The 24,976-nt window shown below is 35.0% G+C and overlaps 3 protein-coding genes across 8 annotated transcripts; all 3 read left to right on the forward strand.

The window, feature by feature from the left end:
• Positions 1-2,667: 2,667 nt before the first annotated feature.
• On the forward strand, positions 2,668-8,638 carry LOC101741636 (uncharacterized). 3 transcript variants are annotated; one of them, XM_021349880.3, is made up of 2 exons: positions 2,668-2,877; positions 4,836-8,638. In XM_021349880.3, exon 2 carries the CDS (start codon positions 4,857-4,859, stop codon positions 5,895-5,897), a length of 1,041 nt encoding a protein of 346 aa, XP_021205555.1. In that variant the 5' UTR covers positions 2,668-2,877; positions 4,836-4,856; the 3' UTR covers positions 5,898-8,638. The 3 variants fall into 3 exon arrangements, with proteins under 3 accessions (XP_021205555.1, XP_021205556.1, XP_037866628.1); XM_021349881.3 differs by having other exon boundaries at positions 2,869-3,145; XM_038010700.2 differs by lacking the exon at positions 2,668-2,877 and adding an exon at positions 3,123-3,374.
• A 2,591-nt stretch (positions 8,639-11,229) lies between these two features.
• On the forward strand, positions 11,230-21,898 carry LOC101741495 (kinesin-associated protein 3). 4 transcript variants are annotated; one of them, XM_012692973.4, is made up of 12 exons: positions 11,230-11,390; positions 11,924-12,094; positions 12,233-12,471; positions 12,573-13,137; positions 13,220-13,320; positions 13,588-13,815; positions 13,885-14,056; positions 14,234-14,461; positions 14,849-14,967; positions 16,195-16,339; positions 20,487-20,559; positions 21,211-21,898. In XM_012692973.4, exons 2-12 carry the CDS (start codon positions 11,938-11,940, stop codon positions 21,317-21,319), a joined length of 2,136 nt encoding a protein of 711 aa, XP_012548427.2. In that variant the 5' UTR covers positions 11,230-11,390; positions 11,924-11,937; the 3' UTR covers positions 21,320-21,898. The 4 variants fall into 4 exon arrangements, 3 of the variants coding, with proteins under 3 accessions (XP_012548427.2, XP_037866627.1, XP_004929289.2); XR_009972951.1 differs by lacking the exon at positions 21,211-21,898 and adding an exon at positions 19,024-19,124 and having other exon boundaries at positions 11,260-11,483; positions 20,487-20,523; XM_038010699.2 differs by having other exon boundaries at positions 11,260-11,483.
• Positions 21,899-23,387: 1,489 nt separating this feature from the next.
• On the forward strand, positions 23,388-24,402 carry LOC119628436 (uncharacterized). Its single transcript, XM_062677108.1, has 2 exons — positions 23,388-23,437; positions 23,592-24,402. Exons 1-2 carry the CDS (start codon positions 23,388-23,390, stop codon positions 24,400-24,402), a joined length of 861 nt encoding a protein of 286 aa, XP_062533092.1.
• The last annotated feature ends 574 nt before the right edge of the window (positions 24,403-24,976 follow it).

The raw sequence follows: 24,976 nt of genomic DNA on the forward strand, positions 1-24,976 counted from the left end.
CTATAAACATGTACTATGACTGATTAAATTGAAATATAAATCGTAAACTCGTGTTTATAAATACCTGTTTCAAGATTATCAACTTTCTACGCAAAGTTTTAAAGTTGTTAATTGAATGTGATACAAACATAGCACAAGAATTATAGGGAAATCCCCTACATGCTCACGAAGTATCTTCAGGGTTGTCTTTTTTTACATTTTATTGTGTTGCCATAAGGAAATTTCTGTTCTTTATCCCAATACTGCCAAAAAACTGCCAGAAGCTAAAATAAGAGTCCAATCCTGCCAAAATGGCAGGATCCTGCCACATATGGTCACACTGATTTCAAAGTAATTCCATTGCCAATGGACTTTGTATCCGGCTAATAAAAAAATTAAATAAAAAAAAAGTAATTCCATTTATTTCATTCAAAATTTGGGTATGGCAATCTTACTACAACTTAACTTTGCCATTTTTGTTTTTGGACTTATATAATATATACTTTTTTTATTCTCATAGAGATTTTTTAAGAAATACCTTTTCAAACTTTTTTAGCCGCCATAAAGTGGCAAAGTTGCCAGGTTTCACGGTACGCAAAATAATGACCGACATCTTCTACTACCGTAAAATGGGGCGATTAGGGACAAATTCCAACTTTATGATCAATTTTAAGGTAGTTGTTGATGTATATAATGCTATATCAGGATCAAAATGATTGAGTCTTGGGGGCATCTTTGTTGTCTAATTTAAAATTATGCAACTAGCATTCCAGTTTAAGCAAAAAAAGCAAAAATAGCTGTAATCCCTATTTACCCGAAAATTGCGGTTAATTGGGACGAAATGAGAAATTTGCTAGGGTTGGCACTACTTTTATTTTTATATATAGTTTTAATTAATTTATTTATTTAGTTGCACCAACAAAGTGATCATCAATAAAAAAAATTGAAAAACTGACAAAAGTACATGGCAGACATCACTTCAATTATAGGTGCAATCGACAGTGCTGATATTTCTATCTGGGTTAAGAGATTAGGTGTGTCGGTTATTCCATGGATTAATCAGATGAATACCCCCACTCTGAACAAATATTAAATATTTTATTATGTATTACTTAGACATTTTTGTCCACCTTGAGATTTCATTGATCTTGTTACATGTCTCTGCAAAATCGACTTACTTATATTAAATTGCTTATCTATTTCAACTAAAGACTTATTCCCAATTTCGCTTCCAATAAACCAGATTTTTACCAACTAATTTAAAAAATATTGTTATAACTACATAGACAGCCCTACAAACCTGTACCTATTTATACTTAGGTCGTTTCCATTTCACGTATTCTCATCCCAATTGACCCCTTTTTCGTTGTTATGTGTACCTAAGACGTCCCCAATATCCCCAAAACAACAGATTTTTACATGTATTTTTATTTAATCAAATACATTAAAACCAATAACAACTGAGACTTACCTTTAATATATATGCTGGTTCAAACACTAAATAACGTTTATAAATCATAGTCGTCTTCTATTATTATCAAATAAATAAAAGAGAGCAAAGTTTCTAGCACTAAAATAATTACCACCACAGGAAGTGAATTCGAAACGCGATTTTTTATAAGTTAGCAGCTATTATCATGCATATTCAGAGTTGTTTTGTGAACTTTCAACATTCTACTATTAAACTACAAAAAATGGAAGATTTTGCAACGAATATAAAACTTATATTGAGCGTCGAAAGATTTTCCCGGTTTTTTCCCGATTCGCCTCTCAATCCCTAATCGCCCCATTTTACCGGTACTTCAGACCATAGATTATACACTTAATATATTCGACTTCAGACCAGCGTTGCCAAATGTACGGCAATTGCCGTTTCGTACGGCAATCACGCTTCTAAAAGACAAATTGTACGGCATACGGCAGAGTGCTCATTGCCGTATTCTAAAATACGGCAACAAGAGCATTTCTTTTATTCTTTTTTAGTGCCATATACCTATTAGGTTAAGTCTAACAAGAGCATAAAGTTAAAAAACAATTAATGTATCCAAAGAAATTACAGGACGTGGATACTTTTTGCGTAAACATGAACACATCCAGCTCTTATAATAGACAATGTTTCATGTTTGGTACGAGGAATTCCCTATAATCTACAACGCCTGCTCTTTAAGTCCTCTCCTCAAGTCGCCTTGCCGCCTCGCTCTTGTTTCATTGTTAGTACTAGCAAGCGTAGCTAGCTAGCAATTTTATCTTTTGAAAAAGTGCAGTGTAGCGATACGTGAGATAGTGTATAAAATGTGTATAAAAAAGAATCTTCAATGCGTAAACCTAATCAAAACAAAACAAAGAAACCGCCTCTTAACATATACCATAAATGGAACATTATTACCAAAAGAGTGCATTGTCAGAAATCAACCAAACTGTGCGAACTATAAGCCAACCCCCGAAATGATCAATAAAATGAAAAAACCATCAAATTACGAAAAAAATGAAATTATTGAAACTGAACTTACTTTAGGCAATAATACATATTTGATGGGAAGAGAGGAGTGAAAAATATATACTGTTTTAATTTCTAGTCTAAAATAAATAATAAAATACTTTTAATTGAAATTTGAAATTTTGAATTACTTTGTACGGCAATTTTTGTTTAAATACGGTAGATTTTTTTCTCCAGTACGGCAACCCAATGTTTGCCCAGCGGCAACACTGCTTCAGACTAGTTCGGTCAGACAATCTGAAAATTTACATATAATAATAATTTTTTGTTATAAATACATACATGTAAAAATAATATAAAATAAGGTCAACTAACCGGTAAAATAAGTCAATATAAATTGCATCCTTATTGTGAGCTTTCAAAGTAATTTTAGCTAGAAGTTCGCTTCGCTTAATGTACAGGTACGTCCACATGATTCTTTGCTACTTCCACGAATAAATAATTCAATAAAAATGCACTCTCTAAGAGTGTAATGTCGCGTTTGTTTCCCGGATTTACACAATGAACACGAAACATACAAAAAATTTGCATGAAAGTCTAGAGCTTTTTACAATAAAGAGAATCCTTTTTTAATTAATACATTATGGTTAACGAATAGAACTAGTAAATTTTTTGTGTAAGAGTAACCACAATCTGGATTCGAACACGTCATCTCTTCAAGTACTCCAGGTACCTCATGCAACAATGTCTTCCACAAATTTGTAATATTGGCTTGACAATTATTAGTCTGACATAGCACAGCTTTTCGAACCTTTGTCAGATATCTTCTGCAATTTCCCATCATTTGTTCCAATGTATAATGGATGCAGTAGTGATAGTCTCTTCTCATAAATTTTTCTCCATTATGATAAAGCTAAATCGTTTTTTAACAATATGTAGTCATCAATATGAGTATGGGGTCAGTATTTTTTCATACTATAGTTATTTATATAAATCCATAAAAAAATGGAATAATTATCTCCAAACTAATTTATTTTATTTTTCAATTATTATTATTATTTTTTTACTTTTAGCCATTCTTGACTATAATACTAAATTGTGTGTAATTATGTGTATGTATGTATTTTACCATTTTATACAGAGGTATATTAAATTGTAGTATGTTTATTTATGCATACAAAGTCATATGTAATTTATATAAGTACCTATATTTAACATTATGTGTATTCTATAATACTGAGATGTTATTTTAAGGAAGATTTTTGTTTTGATTTTGTTCTTTTTTCTTTTGTTGTTGTTGTTGTTTGTTATTCTTTTGTTAATGTACCTACCATACATTATCTCTGCATCACCCTATGGTCGACTGGAAGATAATGCCCATGGCATTAAGTTTGCCTGTGTACAAGTTTTGTTTTGTGCTTAAAGTATAAATAAATAAATAAATTTATTATATAATATTTATAATATTTATTTATATTTACACATTTATAATACCTAATCAGTAATTAAATTTAAATCTTATCCGTTCTTAGTGTAAAAAGTGTAAAAGTTAATTATTGTACAATTTTTTTATTTATTTAATTATTATTGCAAAAAAATGAAAATAATCAATGAAGTGGAGTTATCATATGCCGGTATAGTAGAATTTTATTTTATCGTGGAAATATTTGACAAATTTGTTATTTTATAACTAAAAATAACAAATAACAAATGAATTAAAAGTGTGACGAGTTACAGTTAATTTTTTTTTTTTTCGAAAATTCATCTTTAATTGATTGTCAGTTATTATTGTACATATATTTATTGTACTCGTAGCTGACTGCTTTAAAAAATGACGACTACGTCCGTTATATTACTGTATAGACATTGTTGCTTCCATTGTTGTAAGAAAATTTACCAACTAAGTTAGGTGTTTTTTTTTTTTTTATTGCACAGATGGATGGACGAGCTCACAGCCCACCTGGTGTTAAGTGGTTACTGGAGCCCATAGACATCTACAACGTAAATGCGCCACCCACCTCGAGATATAAGTTCTAATGTCTCAGTATAGTTACAACGGCTACCCCACCCTTCGAACCGAAACGCTTCACGGCGGAAATAGGCGGGGTGGTGGTACCTACCCGTGCGGACTCACAAAAGGTCCTACCACCAGTGATTACGCAAATTATAATTTTGCGGGTTTGGTTTTTATTACACGATGTTATTCCTTCACCGTGGAAGTCAATCGTGAAATTTGTTGAGTACGTATTTCATTAGAAAAATTGGTACCCGCCTGCGGGATTCGTACACCGGTGCATCGCTATATACGAATGCACCGGACGTCTTATCCTTTAGGCCACGACGACTTCAAAGGTTAAAGGTTAATATTAATAAATTTTTTTATCTGATTATTAATTTTTTTGTTTTTTTTCTCTTACAGGCAGCTTTCGAGTAACTTATTATGCCACCTGTAGCAGCTGTGCCGGTTGATTTAGCTGTGAAAGTATTAAAAAAATACATTGCTCATTTCGCCAATGATGAATTTCCACAATGGAAGTCAGAAGTCTGGAAAAAAATTGCAAACGATCCTGAGCTGGAGGGTAAATGGTCTATTGGTAGCGTAAGAACGAATGTTAGAGAAGATAGAAGAGGCATTTTGAGTGAAGCCAGAAGACAGTGTGGTATCACTGTAAATATCATATCTAATAAAAAATCAAACGTAAATGAAAATTGTGACATCTCCAAAGAGTCACATGAAGATTGTGATGAGGATAATTTGAATGAAGAATCAGATTCTGAGAACGATGATATTCATAAGCATGAACGTTTTACTGTAGAAATTTCCCGGGATCTGTGGAATGAAATACACAGCCTTCAGCCTCTGGTTTACAAAGGTCGAAAATATGTTGGGTTTAAACCCAAGGTGTGGACCAATGCAGTATCTAATGCTTTTTGGAAGCAGCACCATTTAAAGTGTGCTTTCGTGTTTAAAAGAGGCAGAATTACACAACATGGAAGAAGTTATGCGACTATAATCGGACGCTGTCGAGCTAAAGATTGTCACAATCCAGTGAAAGGAATAATTAAAGACTGTCCAGGAGAGGTCGGGCCCGTATATATTGAAATGTTTTGTCGTGATACTCGTTTCGTAAAACACGAAGATGTCAAAAGACCCCTTAACGGAACAGAACGTCTGAAAGTGCAAGCAGAACTTTTGAAAACTCATGCTTCTGCTTGGAGGAAGGAGAAAGCCAAAGATAATATAGATCCGGGAGATACTGGTTCGCCGTTTGTATATAATCTGAATACTCTGCATCAAGCAAAGAAAGAAACTAACATCAAGAAACTTGGTATTAAAACTGATGACATGCGAGACATGATTTTAGCGATTAGAAACATGTATGTTGATCCGTCTTATGTTAATTCTATTTTGGCGATTGGTGATACACCATTTTATGTATTTTATGCAACTCCAACTGCAATATATTTCTTGAACTTATAAATAATTATCATTTCAACAAAAACAGATTTTGTGTGCATTACATTTACATTTTTTGAACTACGTAATGAATTTAGGAATTTTTAATTTTATTATAAAATACAAGTATCATAACTATCTCCTATTGCATGGTAATGAATAGTATCATTTTAATACGAAAGTTGTTCTCCTAAAATATTCTTAGAATAATTAGAAATCACTGAAATTTCTATATGCTTGTTAATATTCAATGTTATTAAAAAAACTGAATTTATCAAAACCGCGCTAATTGTACTTTAACGACTAATTGGCCGTCTTCACTGACATTTTTTTGTTGAAGTATTGTTGTAGTTTGTTGAAGTTTTCAATATTTTTTTGATCTACATAAGAAATAATTAGACAGTATAAACGCACTTGTTGAAAAAACGTTAGTAAATACGGCCATTGCCAGCTGACTGACAAAACCGGCGCATGCGCAATGTAGGCGTGAGTTGATGGTTTGCTTATTAGAATCAGTTAAAAAATAATTAATAATTGGGAATTTAATTGTTTTTATGATCGAAAAATCACCGATAGTCGTCGAACAAACGATAATTGATCAAAATTAATTAATCAGCGATAAAAATAAAGATATCTAGTAAGGGGGGGGGGGGGGGGGGGAGGGCAACATAAGGGTGATCATTTGTTTAATTAGTTATAAATAAATAAAAGACGAACAAACATTTTTTACATTCGAACATTAACGAACAAATAATTTAAAATAAAAAAAATCCGAAAATCAAAAAAGTGGGACCAACTTCAGTGAGGGAATAATCTGTCAGAAATTATTGATTTTCGCAAAGGGTAAAGAGCATAATCTGTAGTAAAGAGTAGAGCAGAATATTGCGTTTGTACTTAAGTACCAAACCACTTAATTTCAGGTGGGCTTGAGTTCGTCCACCCATTTCCCCCCCGACAAATCCCTCCTGAGTAGTGATCTCGAGACACTGCCCGGTATGGGTGACGCAGTCATTCTGGCAGGCGATCTAAATTGCCACCACACTAGCCAGTGGAACTGCCATTGGACGAATGTGAACGGTAGGCGTCTCGACGCGTTCATAGACGACCTCACATTCGAAATAGTCAGCCCCCCGACCCCAACGTGCTATCCGTTCAGCACCACGCGTCGTCCGAGCACAATAGATCTGACGCTGCTTAGGAACGTAACTCTGCGCTTGCGTTCCATCGAAGCACTGTCAGAGCTCGACTCAGACCACCGACCTGTCGTCATGCAGCTCGGTCGCCTGCTCAACCATGACCCAGTCACGTTGACCATGGTGGATTGGAAGAAGCTGGGCACGTGCTTAGCTGATGCCGCTCCACCAATCCCCTGCGGCCCGGATTCAACTCCATCCCCCGAGGACACAGTCGAATCCATAAACATATTTACCGAGCACATCTCTTCCGTGATCATAAAGTCTTCCAAACAAGTCGATGTGGAGGATTGCTTCCACCGCATCCGACTTTCCCCCGAGCTTAGGGATCAGTCGACGTCGCCCCAAACACGTCATTTCGGATCCTCCCAACCCACTAACGATGCTTTTAGGTACCTCAAGCACCGGTCATCGTTCTCGTCGAACCCGTCGCCTGCGACGAAGGGCTCGACGAGTAAATTAACCCTCAGACACAGCCCATTGAGTTTCTCGCCGGATCTTCTCAGTGGGTCGCGTTTCCGATCCAGTGGTAGATTCTGCGAAGCACGGCTCTTGCTAGGGTCCGTGTTAGCAACGTCATCGGGTTTGAGACCCGTAAGCTCACCTACTGTTAAGGCTACGCTGATATAGCCTCTCAAGGCTATCAGCTTAAGTAGAAAAAAAATACCACCTATTCAAGCAATAAAAAATAAAAAACCTATGCACTGTCTCTATTTATTTGGCTCACTCAATTTGGACCCCTTTTTTTGATTTTCGGTTTTTTTTTTTTTTAATAATGTGTTCGTAGTTTGTTCGCTAATGTTTGAATGTAAAAATTGTTCGTCGTTTATTTATTTTTAATTAATTAAACAAATTATCACCCTTAAGTTGCCCCCCCCCCCCCCTACTGGATATCTTTATTTTTATCGCTGATTAATTAATTTTAATCAATTATCGTTTATTCGACGACTATCGGTGATTCTTCGATCATAAAAACAATTAAATTCCCAATTATTAATTATTTTTAACTGATTCTAATAAGCAAACCATCACCTCACGCCTACATTGCGCATGCGCCGGTTTTGTCAGTCAGCTGGCAATGGCCGTATTTACTAACGTTTTTTCAACAAGTGCGTTTATACTGTCTAATTATTTCTTATGTAGATCAATAAAATATTGAAAACTCCAACAAGCTACAACAATACTTCAACAAAAAAATGTCAGTGAAGACGGCCAATTAGTCGTTAAAGTACGATTAGAGTGGTTTTAATAAATTAAGTTATTTTTAATGATATTGAATATTAACAAGCATATAGAAATTTCAGTGATTTCTAATTATTCTAAGAATATTTTAGGAGTACAGCTTTCGTGTTAAAATAATACTATTCATTACCATGCAATGATACTTGTATTTTATAATAAAATTAATAATTCTTAAATTCATTACGTAGTTCAAAAAATGAAAATGTAATGCACACAAAATCTGTTTTTGTTGAAATGATAATTATTTATAAGTCCAAGAAATATATTGCAGGGACATTTAGTAGAAATTCATTTAATATGGAAGAATAAACTTAGTATATATATACTCTATCAGCAGGATTTTATTTTTAAAAAACCTGAGTATGTGTCACCTAGCACTCAATTGCTGCGGTATAAACGCATTTTTCAACAAAACGCTAGTAAATACGCTTATTGCCAGTTGACTGATAAAACCGGCGTATGCGCAATGTAGGCGTGAGGTGATGGTTTGCTTATTAGAATCAGTTAAAAAATAATAAATAATTGGGAATTTAATTGTTTTTATGATCGAACAATCACCGATAGTCGTCGAACAAACGATAATTGATCAAAATGAATTAATCTGAGCGATAAAAATAAAGATATCTAGTAAGAGGGGCCAACTTAAGGGTGATCATTTGTTTCATTAATTATAAACTAGATGATAACCGAGCCTTGCTAGGGATTTTTTTTTTAAGTGAAAACTTCTTTAGAATCGTGATTTCAAACCGGATGCAACGGAAAAAACGACAGGTAAGAGACACAAATACAAAAATGTGTAGGATGTAGCCAGCAAAGAATGAGACAAATATACATACTATTTAATACAGCGCCATCTGTGAGATTTTTTAATACTAACGTGTGTATGAAAGCTCTTGTAGTGAATTTTAATTTAGGATTATACGTGAAATTAAAATATCAATTCACAGAGGGCGCTACCTTACAATTATTTACTAATGACAAAATTTTACATATACTTAAGACGTTTAGGATAATATTTTAATTTTGGAAGGTTTCACTTCTACCACGTGTGAATTGCACACATGTATTTTGATAACGCCATCTTGTTGTGTCTTTAAAGCAGTTAGTTGCTCTCAATTAAGAAAAATAGTATTATTATTCGCCAATAGATGTCGGGAAGAGGCATAAAGTTGATTATCGATAAAGTTCATTATTGAAAACACGAATAAAACAACATTTTCTGAAAATAAATCGTAGCTAGATCGATTTATCGCCCCCGAAATCTCCTATATACTTTATTTTATGAAAATCGTTGGAGCCGTTTCCGAGAATTCGATTATATATACATATATACGAGAATTGCTCGTTTAAAGGTATTAGATAAGATAAGATAAATAAAAGACGAACAAACAATTTTACATTCGAACATTAACGAACAAACGACGGACAAATAATTAAAAATAAAAAAAATCTGAACATAAAAAAAGGAGGCCAAATTTACAGAGCCGCAATCAATCACCAATAGTCGTCGAACAAACGATAATTGAGTTGTCTATTATCAAAGGTGGCAATCTGTGCATTTGGACAAAAAAATGTTATTGATATGTCAATACAGATTGATTTGAATATAATCGTCTCCTTCAAAGAATACGGTTCAAAACCTGCATTAAATAAAGGTTAATAGTTAACCTGTTATTTATCTAAGATGTCGTTCCGAAGAGTTTTGTGACTGTCAATGGAATACAAAGTCAATAATTCGTTTTTCTGATTTACCAATAATTGTCCAAAAGTCACATTGCTGGCTCTGATAACAGTCGACTCAATTGATCAAAATAATTAATCAGCGATAAAAATAAAGATATCCAGTAAGGGGGGGCAACTTAAGGGTGATAATTTGTTTCATTCATTATAAATAAATAAACGACGAACAATTTTTACACTCGAACATTAACGAACAAACGACGAACAAATAATTAAAAATAAAAAAATCCGAAAATCAAAAAAGGGGGGCCAAATTTACAGAGCCGCCTATTTATTCTACGGTGCAAAGAGTAGATCATAGATTATACTAATGCATTGCATTCAAATATTAAGTGTATTGTCTATGGCATTGCATGACAGTTGTTTTGTTATTTAAAGACTTTTTGGCGGGAACGCGAGGAGTGAAGTTGTGTGATTTGTTTTATTTTGTCTATTTAGTGTTTCTTCGGGTTTAAATGTGTAATAATGGTGGTTTATTAACCGTTTAATATCTGTGAAAGTGCACAAATGTGGGAAAATGAAACAAAGCCGCTGGACGTAACTTCTCGGGATCATCCAAAAAGTCCACTGAAAAATCTTAGTAAATGACCACCATTTTACTGAGATTAGATTTCATCTCATATCATCTCATTTAATTTCATCCTAGTTGAGTAATGTCTCAAATTAATCATTTTCATTTCATTTCACTCCATAATATCATTTTTCATAAAATTAAGAATATAGATTAAAATAAGACATGACTTAAAGGTCTCAGTTACCAGGTCATAAAATCTCTTAAAAAAAATTGTTTTGTTATATTTTGAGACTTTTTGGCGGGAGCGCGAGGAGTGAAGTTGTGTGATTTGTTTTATTTTGTCTATTTAGTATTTTTCAGGTTTAAATGTGTAATAACGGTAGTTTATTAACTATTTAATATCTGTGAAAGTGCACAAATGTGGGAAAATGAAACAAAGCCGCTGGACATAGCTTCTCGGGATACTCCAAATGTCCACTGAAAAAATCTCAGTAAATGACCACCATTTTCCTGAGATTACATATCGTCCCATATCATCTCATTTAATTCATCGCAGCTAATTAATGTCCCAAATTAATCATCTTCATTTCATGTCATTTTACTCCATTATATCATTTTTCATAAAAATAAGACATGACTTAAAGGTCTTAGTTACCAGGTCATAAAATCCCATAAAAAATTATGTTGTTTTTTTTTTCTTTACTTAGTTCGAATACATTGTAACATTGGAATAGTTTTCGAGTTTTATTATTATCTTATTTTTATTTGAACCGTTTAAAAAGGAAAGAATATTTTTTTGGATTACCTAACCTTCAGAAAATCTCAAAGGCAAGTTCCGAAGTGAATTAATTGATTGCAAGATGGATCCAAATTTTTACGCTATTACATACATATTGCATTCAAGGGTTGAGCAAAAAAATTGTATGTCATTTTTAAATCAATTCAAAATGCTCATACATACTATCGACTTGATATGTAATTAGAAATCCTGTTCATGTATGGAAATTACGTTAAATCCAACAAAAAGACTTTATATAAATACGGAAAATTTGAACTTGTATGTATTAGAGATTTTTAATTAGACTAGCTGTACCCGTCGGCCTCGCTGAACATTTAAAATTGACATTATTATTTCTCACCACCACAAAGATTCTCATCATTAACGCCCCCGCAACTGGTGTAGGGAGTCCAACACTCATATAAATATTAGCCTATCCATTAAGTATATGTATTTTCTACATGAAAGCCAAGTTTCAAGTCAATCGGATGCACGGTTCAGTAGTTATAACGGAACATCCATAAAATCCCACTAGATTTATATATTGGTATAGAAGACCTAGAAAATCATGATTTATTTTCAGTGTCGAGAGAAACAATGAGTCCCGTGGAAAGTGGTCCTGTTGCTGTTTTGCACCATGTTGATGATTATGTAGAATTATTATATGATGATATACCTGAAAAAATTAAAGGATCAGCACTCATTCTACAACTTGCTAGAAACCCTGATAATCTTTTAGAGTTGGCTAGAAATGGTAAACTATAATATGTTTTTTATTTAACAAATGAATATCTTTGAACAAAATAATTTTTGGTTATTTATATCAAACACATCACAGAAAGAGTATAGCATATTTTTTAAAAAATTAACAAATATATCGTATACATTTTAGAAGCCTTACTTAGTGCCCTGTCCAGAGTCCTGAGAGAAGAATGGAAACGAAGCATTGAACTAAGTACCAATATTGTATACACATTTTTTTGTTTCTCAACCTACAATGAATTTCATCCAGTTATTATACAATACAAAATAGGATCATTGTGTATGGATGTAATAGATTATGAATTAAAAAGATATGATCAATGGAAAGAAAAAGTTGAAGGAAAAAAATCTATACTAACCCCTGATAAAGTAAGTAAATACTACTAAAAAATACAAAATAATTTAAATGAATACCAAATACTTAAAAACCAGTCATAATCTTGTTTATTTAAATAAAATTTACTTTTCAGAGCGAACTCCCAAAAAGTAGGATTCCCGAACCAAAGCGACGACCTAAATCAGGCACTTGGGCTGTTGCAGATGTGAATTTGCAGAAATCTAGATCTCTAGTATCTAGCTATCATGAAGAGCTGTGTAGTGCTTCAGATGAGTGCCTTTCTAAAAGTGATGAAGAACAATTGAAAAGAAAGCTTAAAACTTTGTCAAAGCGACAAGAGCAACTTTTAAGAGTTGCATTTTACATGTTACTCAATATTGCAGATAATGTAAAGGTTGAAGAGAAGATGCATAAAAAGGAAATAGTTGGTCTTTTAATTGGTGCCATGGAAAGGCATTCAAATATTGATTTACTTATACTTATTGTGTCCTTCCTTCAAAAGCTTTCAATTTTTGTCGAAAACAAAAATAGCATGGCTTCTCGAGCCATTATAGAAAAGTTAGCACCCTTATTGGATTCATCAAATGCTGATCTTGTAAATGTAACTTTAAAGTTATTATTTAACCTTACTTTTGACACAAAATTACGCAATAAAATGATTAAACTTGGACTATTACCAAAGTTCGTCCAATTTACTAGTAAGTGATTTAAATTAACTTGACTTGTAAAAGATTTTTCTTCTCCACCATAAGATTTATTAATTGAACAATTTTTTGTTAGGTGATGAAAAACATATAAATTTAGCAATGAAAATACTCTACCATTTGAGTATGGATGATCGCGTTAAGATAATGTTTACACAGTCAGACTGTGTAAAATTGGTAAGCACATATCTTATATATATACATATAACATATATATATATAACATAGTTATGTAATAAAATACATCTATTTTAATCTGTTCAAGAAAGAAACGTATAGTAATATTGTAATGTATTAGTGATGGTTCTTATTCTACTTTTAATAAAAATGATTACTATGTGTAGGTGTATAAAACATAGATACATCACAGAAATGACATGTAAGTCAGCATATGCTTTAGCTTGTAATTCAGCAAAAAAAATTAAACAATATATGCATCTGTAGTTAACGGACATGCTGCTGTTGAATGTCAATGCAGAATCGGGAGGCTCTACAGATGTTTTGTTGGCATTATGTGTAAACCTTGCTTGGTGTGAGCGAGCAGCGCACCAAATGGCTGCTGAAGGCCGACTTCGTGAACTATTGGCACGTGCTTTCCGGTATTGCAATTCTGTACTCATGAAACTTGTTCGGAACCTTTCCCATCATCCACAAAACAAACCACTTTTTTTGGTGAGTCTCAAATTAATGAACTTGCATTTGTATTTTATCTTACATAAAACTTAACTAATATGCTGGTAGGAATTCGTCGGAGATATCGCGGGAGCCGTAACTAGTGGCGAAACTAGTGAGGAGTTTCACATTGAATGCATGGGGACTCTCAGCAACATACTCAATCCAGAAAATATAGATATATATGCTGTAGTAGAAAGATATAATCTGATACCTTGCATCATGAAAATTTTGGATCCAGGTATGATTTTAAAAACACTGAATAGAAACAGCTTTTACTTTCAATAAGACAGGTCTTAATTAAAATTGCTCCACTATTGCATATCTATCTTGTTTTGCTAAAGAGCTTATTTGTAATTTTTGTTAAAACCAAATCTATAACACGGTTACTGTTTTGTATGTTTCGACGATCGTGTAGAGAGCGGGAGCAGTGAAGAGTTATTACTGGAGGGCGTGGTGATGGCGGGCGCAGTGGCGGCTGAGTCGCGGGCGGCGGGCGCGCTGGTGCGTGCGGGCGCGGGGCCGGCGCTCGTGGTCGCGCTGCGCACGCATCAGGCCGACGACGAACACGTGTTGCAAACTGTCTTCGCCTTTCGACAGCTGCTCTCGCATCCCAAAGCGGCCGAACACCTCGTCTCGCAGACAGGTCCAAATTTTTATTATGTTTACTAGATACTGACATAGACTAGATACTAGATGACTAGATACTAGAGAGACTAGATACTAAACAATTATGTCCAATCCGAACTGATACCTTTTTTTTTACGCTGGAGAATCCGTTTACGGCTACCTGGTCGATACAGACCGGGTTATGTCGGACTCCGGCGCCTCCAAAGAAGAAGAGGGAGAAGAGGAAGACCAAAGTCCTACTACTGCTCTCGTAATGAGAATTTGAACCATTGGGTTTAGATTAGTAGTTTAGATTAGTAACTAATATTAACGCTCTTAAACATATACCAAACGAATTATAATGGTAATAACGGAATTTTCCTAACTATTAACAAGTTCTTAGTGATCATTCATGGGCTTACAGAAGCTCCTGCATATCTCATTGATCTGATGCAAGATAAGAATGCTGAAATCAGGAAAATGTGTGACTCTTGCCTCGATATTATATCACAAATGCAGAACGAATGGGCGGCCCGAATAAAGGTATGCATGGTATACATAAATTAAAATATGTTTATAGAATAAGTGTCTTATGCGTTCATAATCCGATTGTGATGAAACTTGTATAGTTGTTGAAAGTATTCTAGCAAAGATTGCAGTTATAGTACCATCGATCATTGAATTGCGTACATATTATCTACTATATATATACATATACAGTCAAACCTGGATAAGCGAGAGTTCAAGGGAACACAATCTCATTCTCGCTTATAGAGGTTTCTCACTAACCCGAGTTTCTCGCTAATGCACCCTCTAAATTTAATTTCGCGATTTTCCGGATTCAATCGCATTCACTACTTTAAGTTTACCACTTAATGACAGTACTTTAATTTTCCGTTTTGACATGATGCAGAACAGAACTTTCCTTCGCAATTGGCTAACGAGTAAGTCCGACAAACAGGACGGTACACAGGCACACGTGTCCATTCGAAAAGAATGCGATAAAATAACAACTTTATTTAGTTCCACGAAATAGAATAGGTTCAATATTGACGAGAAAACAATACTTAAACAATGGTAGGAACTTCCACGAAAATTAGAATGAGTCATAAAATAGCAGATGTTAAATTTGTAATTTGTTTTTTCATCTGTTCCTCCTAAATAATATAAATAAATAAAGCTCGACTGTCGCTTATAGAGGTATAGATAAGTAGCAGTCTCACTTACGGAGGTCCATGAGGGAAAAACGACTCTCTCTAACAGAGGTTTCTGTTTCTCGCTAATAGAGGTTTTGGGAGCTTAAAATGACGGGTCCTGGCTATTACTCTCATTTATAGAGTTTTCTCGCTTATCCAGTTCTCACATACCCAGGTTTGACTGTATATAGCTGTCTGCTGATGCAACTTACCCCTACGGCTCTAAGATGGGTACTGAAGCTATTTGAGAGAGCACGATAAATACGAACTTTTCCGACAAATTACAAAGGAAAATCTTTTCTCACTATATCTGTATACACATGCATCATAGACAAATTAAGTACATATATGTGGTATTTTCACCGTTTTGAACAATAAAGATTAAATAGATAAATAGAGTATCAGATATATACACTGTGATAACATGTAACTGTAACTATACTTGAGACCTTAGAACTTATATCTCAAGGTGAGTAGCGCATTTACGATGTAGATGTCTATGGGTTTTGGTAACCACTTAACACCAGGTGGGCTGTGAGCTCGTCCACTCATCTAGGCAATAAAATTAAAAAAGGTGGAGAGGTTCCGGTGCCACAATGGACAGTGGCTCTCCGTGGTGGAGACATTAGGGGCGGAGGGAGGTGCGGGGGACGCGGCCGACGATTTGCCCCCCTACCTTTCCGCCGAGTACCTCACCACACACCGGCTTGCCACCTCCGGTAAGTACTTGCTCATTGGTCTTGGTAATCACCGAGATAATTGGATAACTGACTCATTTCGTTTTTTAACCGATTTCAAAAAAGGAGGAGGTTCTCAATTCGACTATGTTTTTTACCTCACAACTTTCTACTGGGTGAATCGATTTTGATGATTCTTTTTTTTTATTAGAAAGCTAACGCTTCCCGTGTTGTTCCATTACATTTTCCGTGTTGTTCCATTACATTTTCCGTGTTGTTCCATTACAGTCTAGTTTTGATAATGGTATCCATGAGAAAACCATATAAGTCTTAAATTTGCATTAAGTACGTGCGCGATTAACAGACGAATTAGTCAATAATTCAATATCACGCCAACCGATTTCGATGATTACTGTTTTTAGTGTACATTAATTTGTTTTGGAATATCTTTTTTTTTCTATTTGAAGTCGGTTTTTGTTAAAACATGTCTATTTACAATTATTTATATTAAAACAAATTAGGCAGGTTTAATTCTACTAATATTATAAATGTCAAAGTTTGTGAAGATGTTTGAATGCTTGTCACTCAACCACGTGTAAACGGTTGAATGGTTATGCCAAAAATTTGTCACAGAGATACACCATTTCCTGAATAAAAGAATTAAAAGACAATAATACTTTTTATTCTGGTAATGTTTTTTCTCTTGATAATAGTCAATTTCGATCTAAAACCTTAGTTTTGAACTTATCACTAACATGGCGTTAACAAAATGTTTCTGTGGGATAACAATTCAAGTTTAGTGCTATTTTAATTCGGTTTTAATTCGACAATTTATGGTTCGCGATTTTGTGACTAGATGGTGTTGGCGTCGATTTACATCGTTCCATGTTTTCACTATCGTGACATACATAGTTAGAGGATCAGTGGATTAATATTAAAGCCTCTAAAGGTTTGATGTGATAATATTGAAAATAACTTTGCTTACTTTACGAAATACAATTTATTTTATGAATAGCTATTATTAACAATGACCATTTATTAATCCCAGGGCCAAACGCTGAAAATGGTAGGAATTCATCTAGGCTCTTCTTGCATTTCACATGGTCAGCTATACAATATCGACTGTGACTGTACTTACTCAAAATAATAGATCGTAGTGGATCTGCAAAAACACAATTCATTTAATATCAATGTTTTTTATTCAACCAAGCATATAATCTGTTGAATGAATTTGGATAAAATTACTTCTTGGGAAAGCTACTTTTTGCGTGGGCAAAGCCGGGAACAGAAGCTAATATAAATAATAAAGCTATATAATATAAAGCTATATAAATAATAAAGCTAATATAAATAATAGCTAAGCTAAATAATAAAATGAAACAACATAAATCGGCAAAATAAAATTTGTAGGGTTTGATTTTCCTATCATATTTTAATACAATATAGCCTAGAATTACTAAAAAGAAATATACTCGAAAGCAATGAATGCGGGTCACCTAAAGAAACCTATTGTTACGCCGGTAAGAGACGCCATCTATCGCCGAATAGTGGAACGAATATCGAAGGATCTAGTAGCACCTAGAACTGTCGGGAAGTACAACGCCATCTATTGTCAGATAGCGGAAACAATACTAGAGATGTGTGGAATATTCTCGATAATTCTAGGGATGAGGTATCGACTATAAAAGCGTTGCAGGGGTGGCACGCAGTCAGTCAGTAATCTGAACTACTCGAAGCGAAACAGCGAACGGATCACCTGAAGTGAAACGGAAGAAGCGAATTGAGAGTTTTAAACTGTTTGTTGAGTGTTTTAAGTGTTCTAAGCGTTTAATACAGTGTTAACTTGCAATTCGGTAGAATTTTTATTTATCGCGAACCCCAGCGCGTAAAACTATAAATCTTGGAAACTAAGAATGCCAGCTTAATAAAATAAACGGTGTTTAATAGACAATGTAATACCCCTTAAATGAAAGTAATAAAATTTATAAGTCACTACATGTTATTTATTAAAAATTACATAAAGAAGAAAAAACTGCTGATCTCGCCTTAAAACACAAACAGGAAACATGACATGTAATGTTCATCTCGTGTAGGTAGTCATTCACACTGAAACCTGTATGAGGTCGGGCATGGTCATGCATAAAAATAACATCTTCACCCAAATTGATCATAAATGGCCCAACGTGTTCATTAAGGATTTCTTCCAATCTTCTATCTTACGCTAGTTAAAGGGCCATTTTCTATGAACACCAGTTCTGTGCGACTCTCAGATGAAATTCCGGCCCACACAAGTACAGACCCACCACCGTAGGCTACTTTTTCGTCTATGCATGCTTGCTTGAATCGTGCTTGTAGAGCATAAATTTTGATTCGTCAGAGAGCATAACTTTCGACCAATCTTCAATAGTCTAATTTAAACGGTTCTGGGACATCTTAGTCTTGAAGTTCAATCACCACGCTCCAGTTTAGAGCCATTTGCAGGTCTAAGTGGTTTCAAGTTAGCTTAAACAACTCGTCGTCTTACTGTCCATGCGCTTGGGTTACGTCCTCTGAGGCATCGAGACTGATTTTTAAGTTCAGTTCCTGTAAGAAAGCGATTACGACGCATGGTGTTCACCAAGTATCGATCATCTCGTGCTGTGGTACACCTAGTCCTGCTTGTTCCTGGTCTGCGTAGGTTAGAGCCAGTTTCCTCGTAACGTTGGAGAACTTTGTACTGTTGACAGCGACATCGACAGTTCTGGCTATATCCCGCTGACTCCGGCCGGTTTCCAGCATTTCGTAAGGATTCTGGTGCATTCTTCAGTTGTAAGCAACATGATTACAGGTTGTATAATAAATATTGAACATTATCATTAGGTATGGTTTATATACCCACTTAAATGACAGATTAGAAACAAAATAAAAATCAAATGCAGTAATTTCGTAGTTTCATCTTCAAAAGTCTCCTTTTAAACCTACCCACCAAAAGGTTTAAATAAACCTTAATTTAATGAGTATTTAATTGTCTACTAAACACAATTTATTTCATTAAGCTACCATTCTTAGTTTCCGATATTTATAGGTTTTTAAGTGATCCGGATTCATTGCTCTCGAGTGTATAAGTAATTCTGAGATAAGTGTTTAAATATTTAGTGGTGATTGTGAGCAGATACTCTTATCCGACCCAGGCGACGAGACAACCCAAATCCGTCGTCGCTCGATACATGTCATCATCCTCGTCGAACTCTTCAATTAAGACAGAGAATTCGACGAGCGAACTCACACATTGACACTGCTCACTGAATTTCTCACCGGATCTTCTCAGTGGGTCGCGATTCCGATTTGAGGTTATTTCTACTAAGCACTGCTCTTGCTAGGGCTAGTGTTATTCTCTCAGGTTGAGCCCGTGAACTCATCTATCCGTGCGGGCCTAGCTGAAAAGACCAATTAGGCTTCCAGCGATAAGATAGAGGCTCGGGACTCTAATGCAGAGACCTATGACACTAAATTGAAATGGCAGGAAATGGTAGGCAGCGGCTTGGCTGGTAGGCCGTGGCTTGGCTGGTAGGCAGCGGCTTGGCTCTGTTCCTAGCATTGCTGAATTCCATGGGCGACGCTAACCATCAGTTGGGCCGTGTCCTCGTCCGCCTACAAGGGCAATAAAAAAAATGGCAGTTATGAAGATTGACGCGAGCACGAAATTAAAAAGTTTGTAATATTCTATTTGCTCAGACATTTATTTTTGTTAATCGTCTGTATTTTAGGTTAGCTTTTGTGAGAAAAAATATACCAGATTATAAGAAGAGGTAGTTGTATTTCACCTTGATAATAAATCGAGTCATTAATTTAATCCATATACTACACGAGATAGGTCCAGGAGAACATCTAATTTTAAAGACAAAACTTAATAGGGTTTAATACACGTTTAGCCATGACTTGACGGCAAACCTGAAGTATGTTGTCATAAACAGATCTGTGAACTAATTGCCGTAGATTTTTACGAGTGAGAAGACAAACTGGCAATGTAAGCCAGTCAGAAAGGAGGGAAAACGATGAGTGTGCTACGGTCGTTTAGTTTTTGTTGCAAGGCTACTTACTACACAGTAACGAGCTAGCTAGAACTTGCATTTTTATTGTATTCTAGAAGTTTTGTACCAGTAACATATCTTTTTATGGTAATTTTATTAAAATCTTATTATATTTTCAGACTCACAAACGTCAATTAACGACGACTCAGATAGCCTGTCGGGTGAGGTTGATCTTAATCGCGTCGAAGCCAGGTGAATAAAATTGATTAACACTGTAAAATACTATACATACTAACATAACCAACTTAAAGTGGTCCGTTAAGTTAATTTGTACGTTTAAGATAATATCTGGAAACACTGTACTGTTTTTATAAATTATTCATTAATGCTACTAATAGATAATTACTCTATCCCTAATATAACGTGGCTCTATTTGTTATATGTGAAAGTGCTAAGATCAAAGTAAGAATATTCGCAAATCAAGTTTTCAAATGACATTTCTGACAGTGTTTTGGCAGCGGCTTGAAGTGAAGGCACACGCCTTTGCTCCTGTCGTTGTCCGTGAGCAACAGCTTATGATCGCGTTTGTCATAGGAAAGATGCCTTTGTGTGGTGGACTCACAGCTCACCTGGTGTTAAGTCGTTACTGGAGCCCATAGACGTCTACAACATAAATGCGCCACCCACCTTGAGATATAAGTTTTATGGTCTCAGTATAGTTACAACGGCTGCCCCATCCTTCAAACCGAAACGCATTATTGCTTCACGGCAAAAATAGGCAGGGTGGTGGTACCTACCCGTGCGGACTCACAAGAGGTCCTACCACCAGTAAAAAATAAGATAGATATATAGATAGATAATGTCTAAGAAATATTCGAATAATTAACTCTAACCTCTTTAAAGGAACTCTTCAGAGGAGCATAAAGGCGAACTTTTCACTTCGACGGATGGCTCGTCGGGGAAGCTTTCGGATATCGACGGCCCTACCAGTGATATTGTACTATTCACTTAATTTAAAATAGTTTTAAATAATCACATAGATGCTTAACACGTATTAGTTTTTGCTTCTATTAATCTAGCTTCAAATAGAAAAAAAAAGCGTGCAACTATTTGTTATTTAGATTGTTCTGATTTATATTAAAATAAAACAGTAACAGCCTAAAATGTTCGTATGTAATTTAGACTCTACATAAATTATTTATTTTTTCCTAAAGCTTATTTAGTTTTTAGTAAGGATATATTTGGTGTCTTCGATCACAATCAAAAGAAATTAATCCTGTAAATAAAGCCCAACACTTTAGTCGATATCTTACAGAATATGACTCTAGGTTGCGATTATAGTAACTGAATGAAGATCTCAGTAATGTATGAAGAATACTTGACGCCCACTAACGCTAACAGCTTTTAACGATGTATTTGTGCACTGTGAAGTTTTAATGATCAAGCTCTGATTGATAGGTGAAGTCTAAATATTATGATGATCTCAGTATTAAATAAATCGCAGTTTTCTTTTTTGGTATAACTAAATATACAGTGTGGCCACAAATACTGTTATAATATATAAATAAAGATATTATATTTAAATTTAGAACGTGACTTTCTCTTATATTCATTACTACCTTATCTCATTTTCGTAGAAATCTGTGTTAAAGACTCTTGTGTGATTAAAATAAGCTAGGTAATAAAGAGAACCGAATTAATGTGAAAATATTACAATATTACACATTTGAAATTTTTGTAACACTATCCGCAATACTAATTGTTGTCAACCGAATGTTTGTGTATATAACTATTTTATGTATTTAAGTAGGTCGTATGAAACGTCCTCTGTTTATGTGAATTTTGCGTTCTGTAGTAAAAGTGGGTTTCGACATCTCGGATCCTCCCGACCCACTAACGGTGCTTTTAAGTACCCCAAGCACCGGTCATCGTTCTCGTCGAACCCATCGCTGGCGACGAAGGGCTCGGCAAGTAAATTAACCCACAGACACAGCCCATTGAGTTTCTCCAAGAATCTTCTCAGTGGGTCGCGTTTCCGATACGATGGTAGATTCTGCGAAGCTCTTGCTATGGTTCGTGTTAGCAACTACGTCAGGCTTGAGATCTGTGAGCTCACCTACTCGCCCGGTGACGCTGATATGGTCTATGAAGACCATCACCTTTGGTTGGAAAAAAGTGTACATATCAAAGTGGAATAAACTGTTGTTTTATGAGGATGAATTTATATAGTTCGTATCAAATATTTTTTTCATATCATTATCAATGTGTAACTAAGAAATGGTTTATACAAAATATATCTTCTGTCCTGCGCATTATTCTCGTTTCGTATATTCCGATGATTATACATATGTATGGATGTATGTAGTCTTTGGGCGCCACAGTCCAATTCTGTTGTTGAATGAAAATAAAATATCCATTATTTTATATAGGTACTTTAAAACTTTATTATAATGTAACGCTGGCAAGAGTATCGCCATCGATCGTGAAACAGCAGAAACGAATATCAAAAATCTAGTAAAATCGAGAATGATCGAGGAGTTCATCGCCATCTATTTTCAAATAGCGCAAACACATATCGAACGGCTCGACTTAACGGGAATATTCTCGATGATTGTAGAGATGTCGTATCGACTATAAAAGCGTTGCAAAGATAATACGAAGGCAGTAAGTAATTGGATCTATTCGAAGCGAAACAGCGAAAGGATCACCTGAAGCGAAGCGAAAGAAATGAATTACGAATAGCCCCCTTAGGCTAGGAGCGAATAGGTAGGAAAAAAACATTCACTTCTGCCTACAATGGCAATAATTTTTTTTAACTCGTGCGAAGGTAGTGTGTGTGTGTGCGTTTCTCGTTTTTCTCTTGAACCTTTTTGAGTAAGAAGAACCTGCTTGATAGGCCGGTCGCACTATCGCATTTACTGCGTTTTCGTCTAACTTTCAACTTCCGTAAACAATCCGAAGATGTAGGGTTTTTAACTATAATAGGTATTCTTACGTGCGTTAAACTTGGTTTGAAGACATAAACCTTTATGTGTGTGTAATCTTAAGTGATTTTATTCATATGCGATTTTGAAACTGTAATGATATATGATGTAAACTTCATAGTTGAAATTATCAACCATAAGTTGACGTCATTGTCAATCTGTTTTATTCGTTATTTGTCAATGTACCTAATGTAATCAAAGCAAATTTTACTGTTAATTTTAGCTTATTAAAACCTTATATTCAGTAAAGGTTTTCTCTTATTACAATTTAATAAGCTAAATAAATAAAAAAATTGATAGATATCTCCGCCCTGAAAGGTTTGATATCGACCCGTCAGATAGCTCTAGTACGCAAGCTTGGATACATTGGCGTAAAACTTTCGAAAACTTCATTTTCGTGCAGAAGCCGACCGCTTCAGAAACAGATGCACAGTCGGTTCGTCCGCCAGAAAAATGGGACAGCATAAAGTTTCAACTTTTGGTAAACCATATATCACCAAATATCTACACATATATAAGCGAAGCTACGAACTACGAAGAAGCGATCACAATACTGCAAAAACTGTATGTAAAACCAAAAAATCTGATTTTTGCTAGACACGTGTTAGCAACAAGGAAACAACGACCAGAAGAAAGTATTGACACATATTTACAAGCTTTGAAACTACTTTCTAAAGATTGTGATTTTGTGGCTGTTGATGCAGAAACAAACAAAAACGATAGCGTACGTGATGCTTTCATATCCGGTATATCATCGCATAAAATCAGACAAAGGCTTTTAGAAAACTTAACTCTAACACTTGATCAAGCTTACAACCAAGCACTCTCTCTAGAAACTGCAGAGATCACCTCTCAAAACTTCAATACTGTCTCTTTAAATGCTGTTGCTCCAAAAGAACCAACATTAGTCTCTTCGAAATCACAAACTCTGCACAACGAGACCTGCTCTTCTGTTAATAATCCTCGACGACAAATATGTTTCTTTTGTGGGGGTCAAATACATCCTCGTAAGAACTGCCCTGCATTTGAAAATACTTGTCAGCTCTGCAACAGAAGGGGCACTTTGCCACTGTTTGTAGAAGCTCTTCTAAATCTACAAATTCTGTGGTAGTTGGTAGTGAAGATCTTTCCGCTTGTATCACAGCAGCGTCACCTTCTTCATTATGTAAAGCTACTGTACCCGCTTATATTCGAGGAATAAGAGCAGAAGCACTTCTCGACACCGGCAGCTCCATCAGTTTTATAAATGACAACTTTGCAAGACTATGCGGGTTAAAAAGAAAATCCTGCAATCAGACTATTTCTATGGCCTCTCTTAATTATACTTCACAAGTAGAAGGTCAAACTTGGCAAACCTTGAAAATCGGAAATCATAGATATGATAATGTGAATCTTCTTATAGTGAAAAATCTTTGTGCTGATATAATTATCGGCCATGATGTCCTCGAAGAACATTCATCGCTAGAGTTCTCTTTCGGTGGGCCAAAACATCCACTTCAAGTATGTAACGTAGCTGAAGCATCAGTACCCGCTGTACCGCTTTTTGCGAATGTATCTCCCAACTGCAAACCTATTGCTATAAAGTCTCGAAGGCACAACAAAGAGGATAGTGAATTTATTAAAGAAGAAATCAGAAATCTTATAGCAGAGGGCGTGATTGAAGAAAGTAAATCACCGTGGAGGGC

Source organism: Bombyx mori, chromosome 4 (assembly GCF_030269925.1).
Source record: "Bombyx mori chromosome 4, ASM3026992v2".
Taxonomy (NCBI): Eukaryota; Metazoa; Arthropoda; class Insecta; order Lepidoptera; family Bombycidae; genus Bombyx; species Bombyx mori.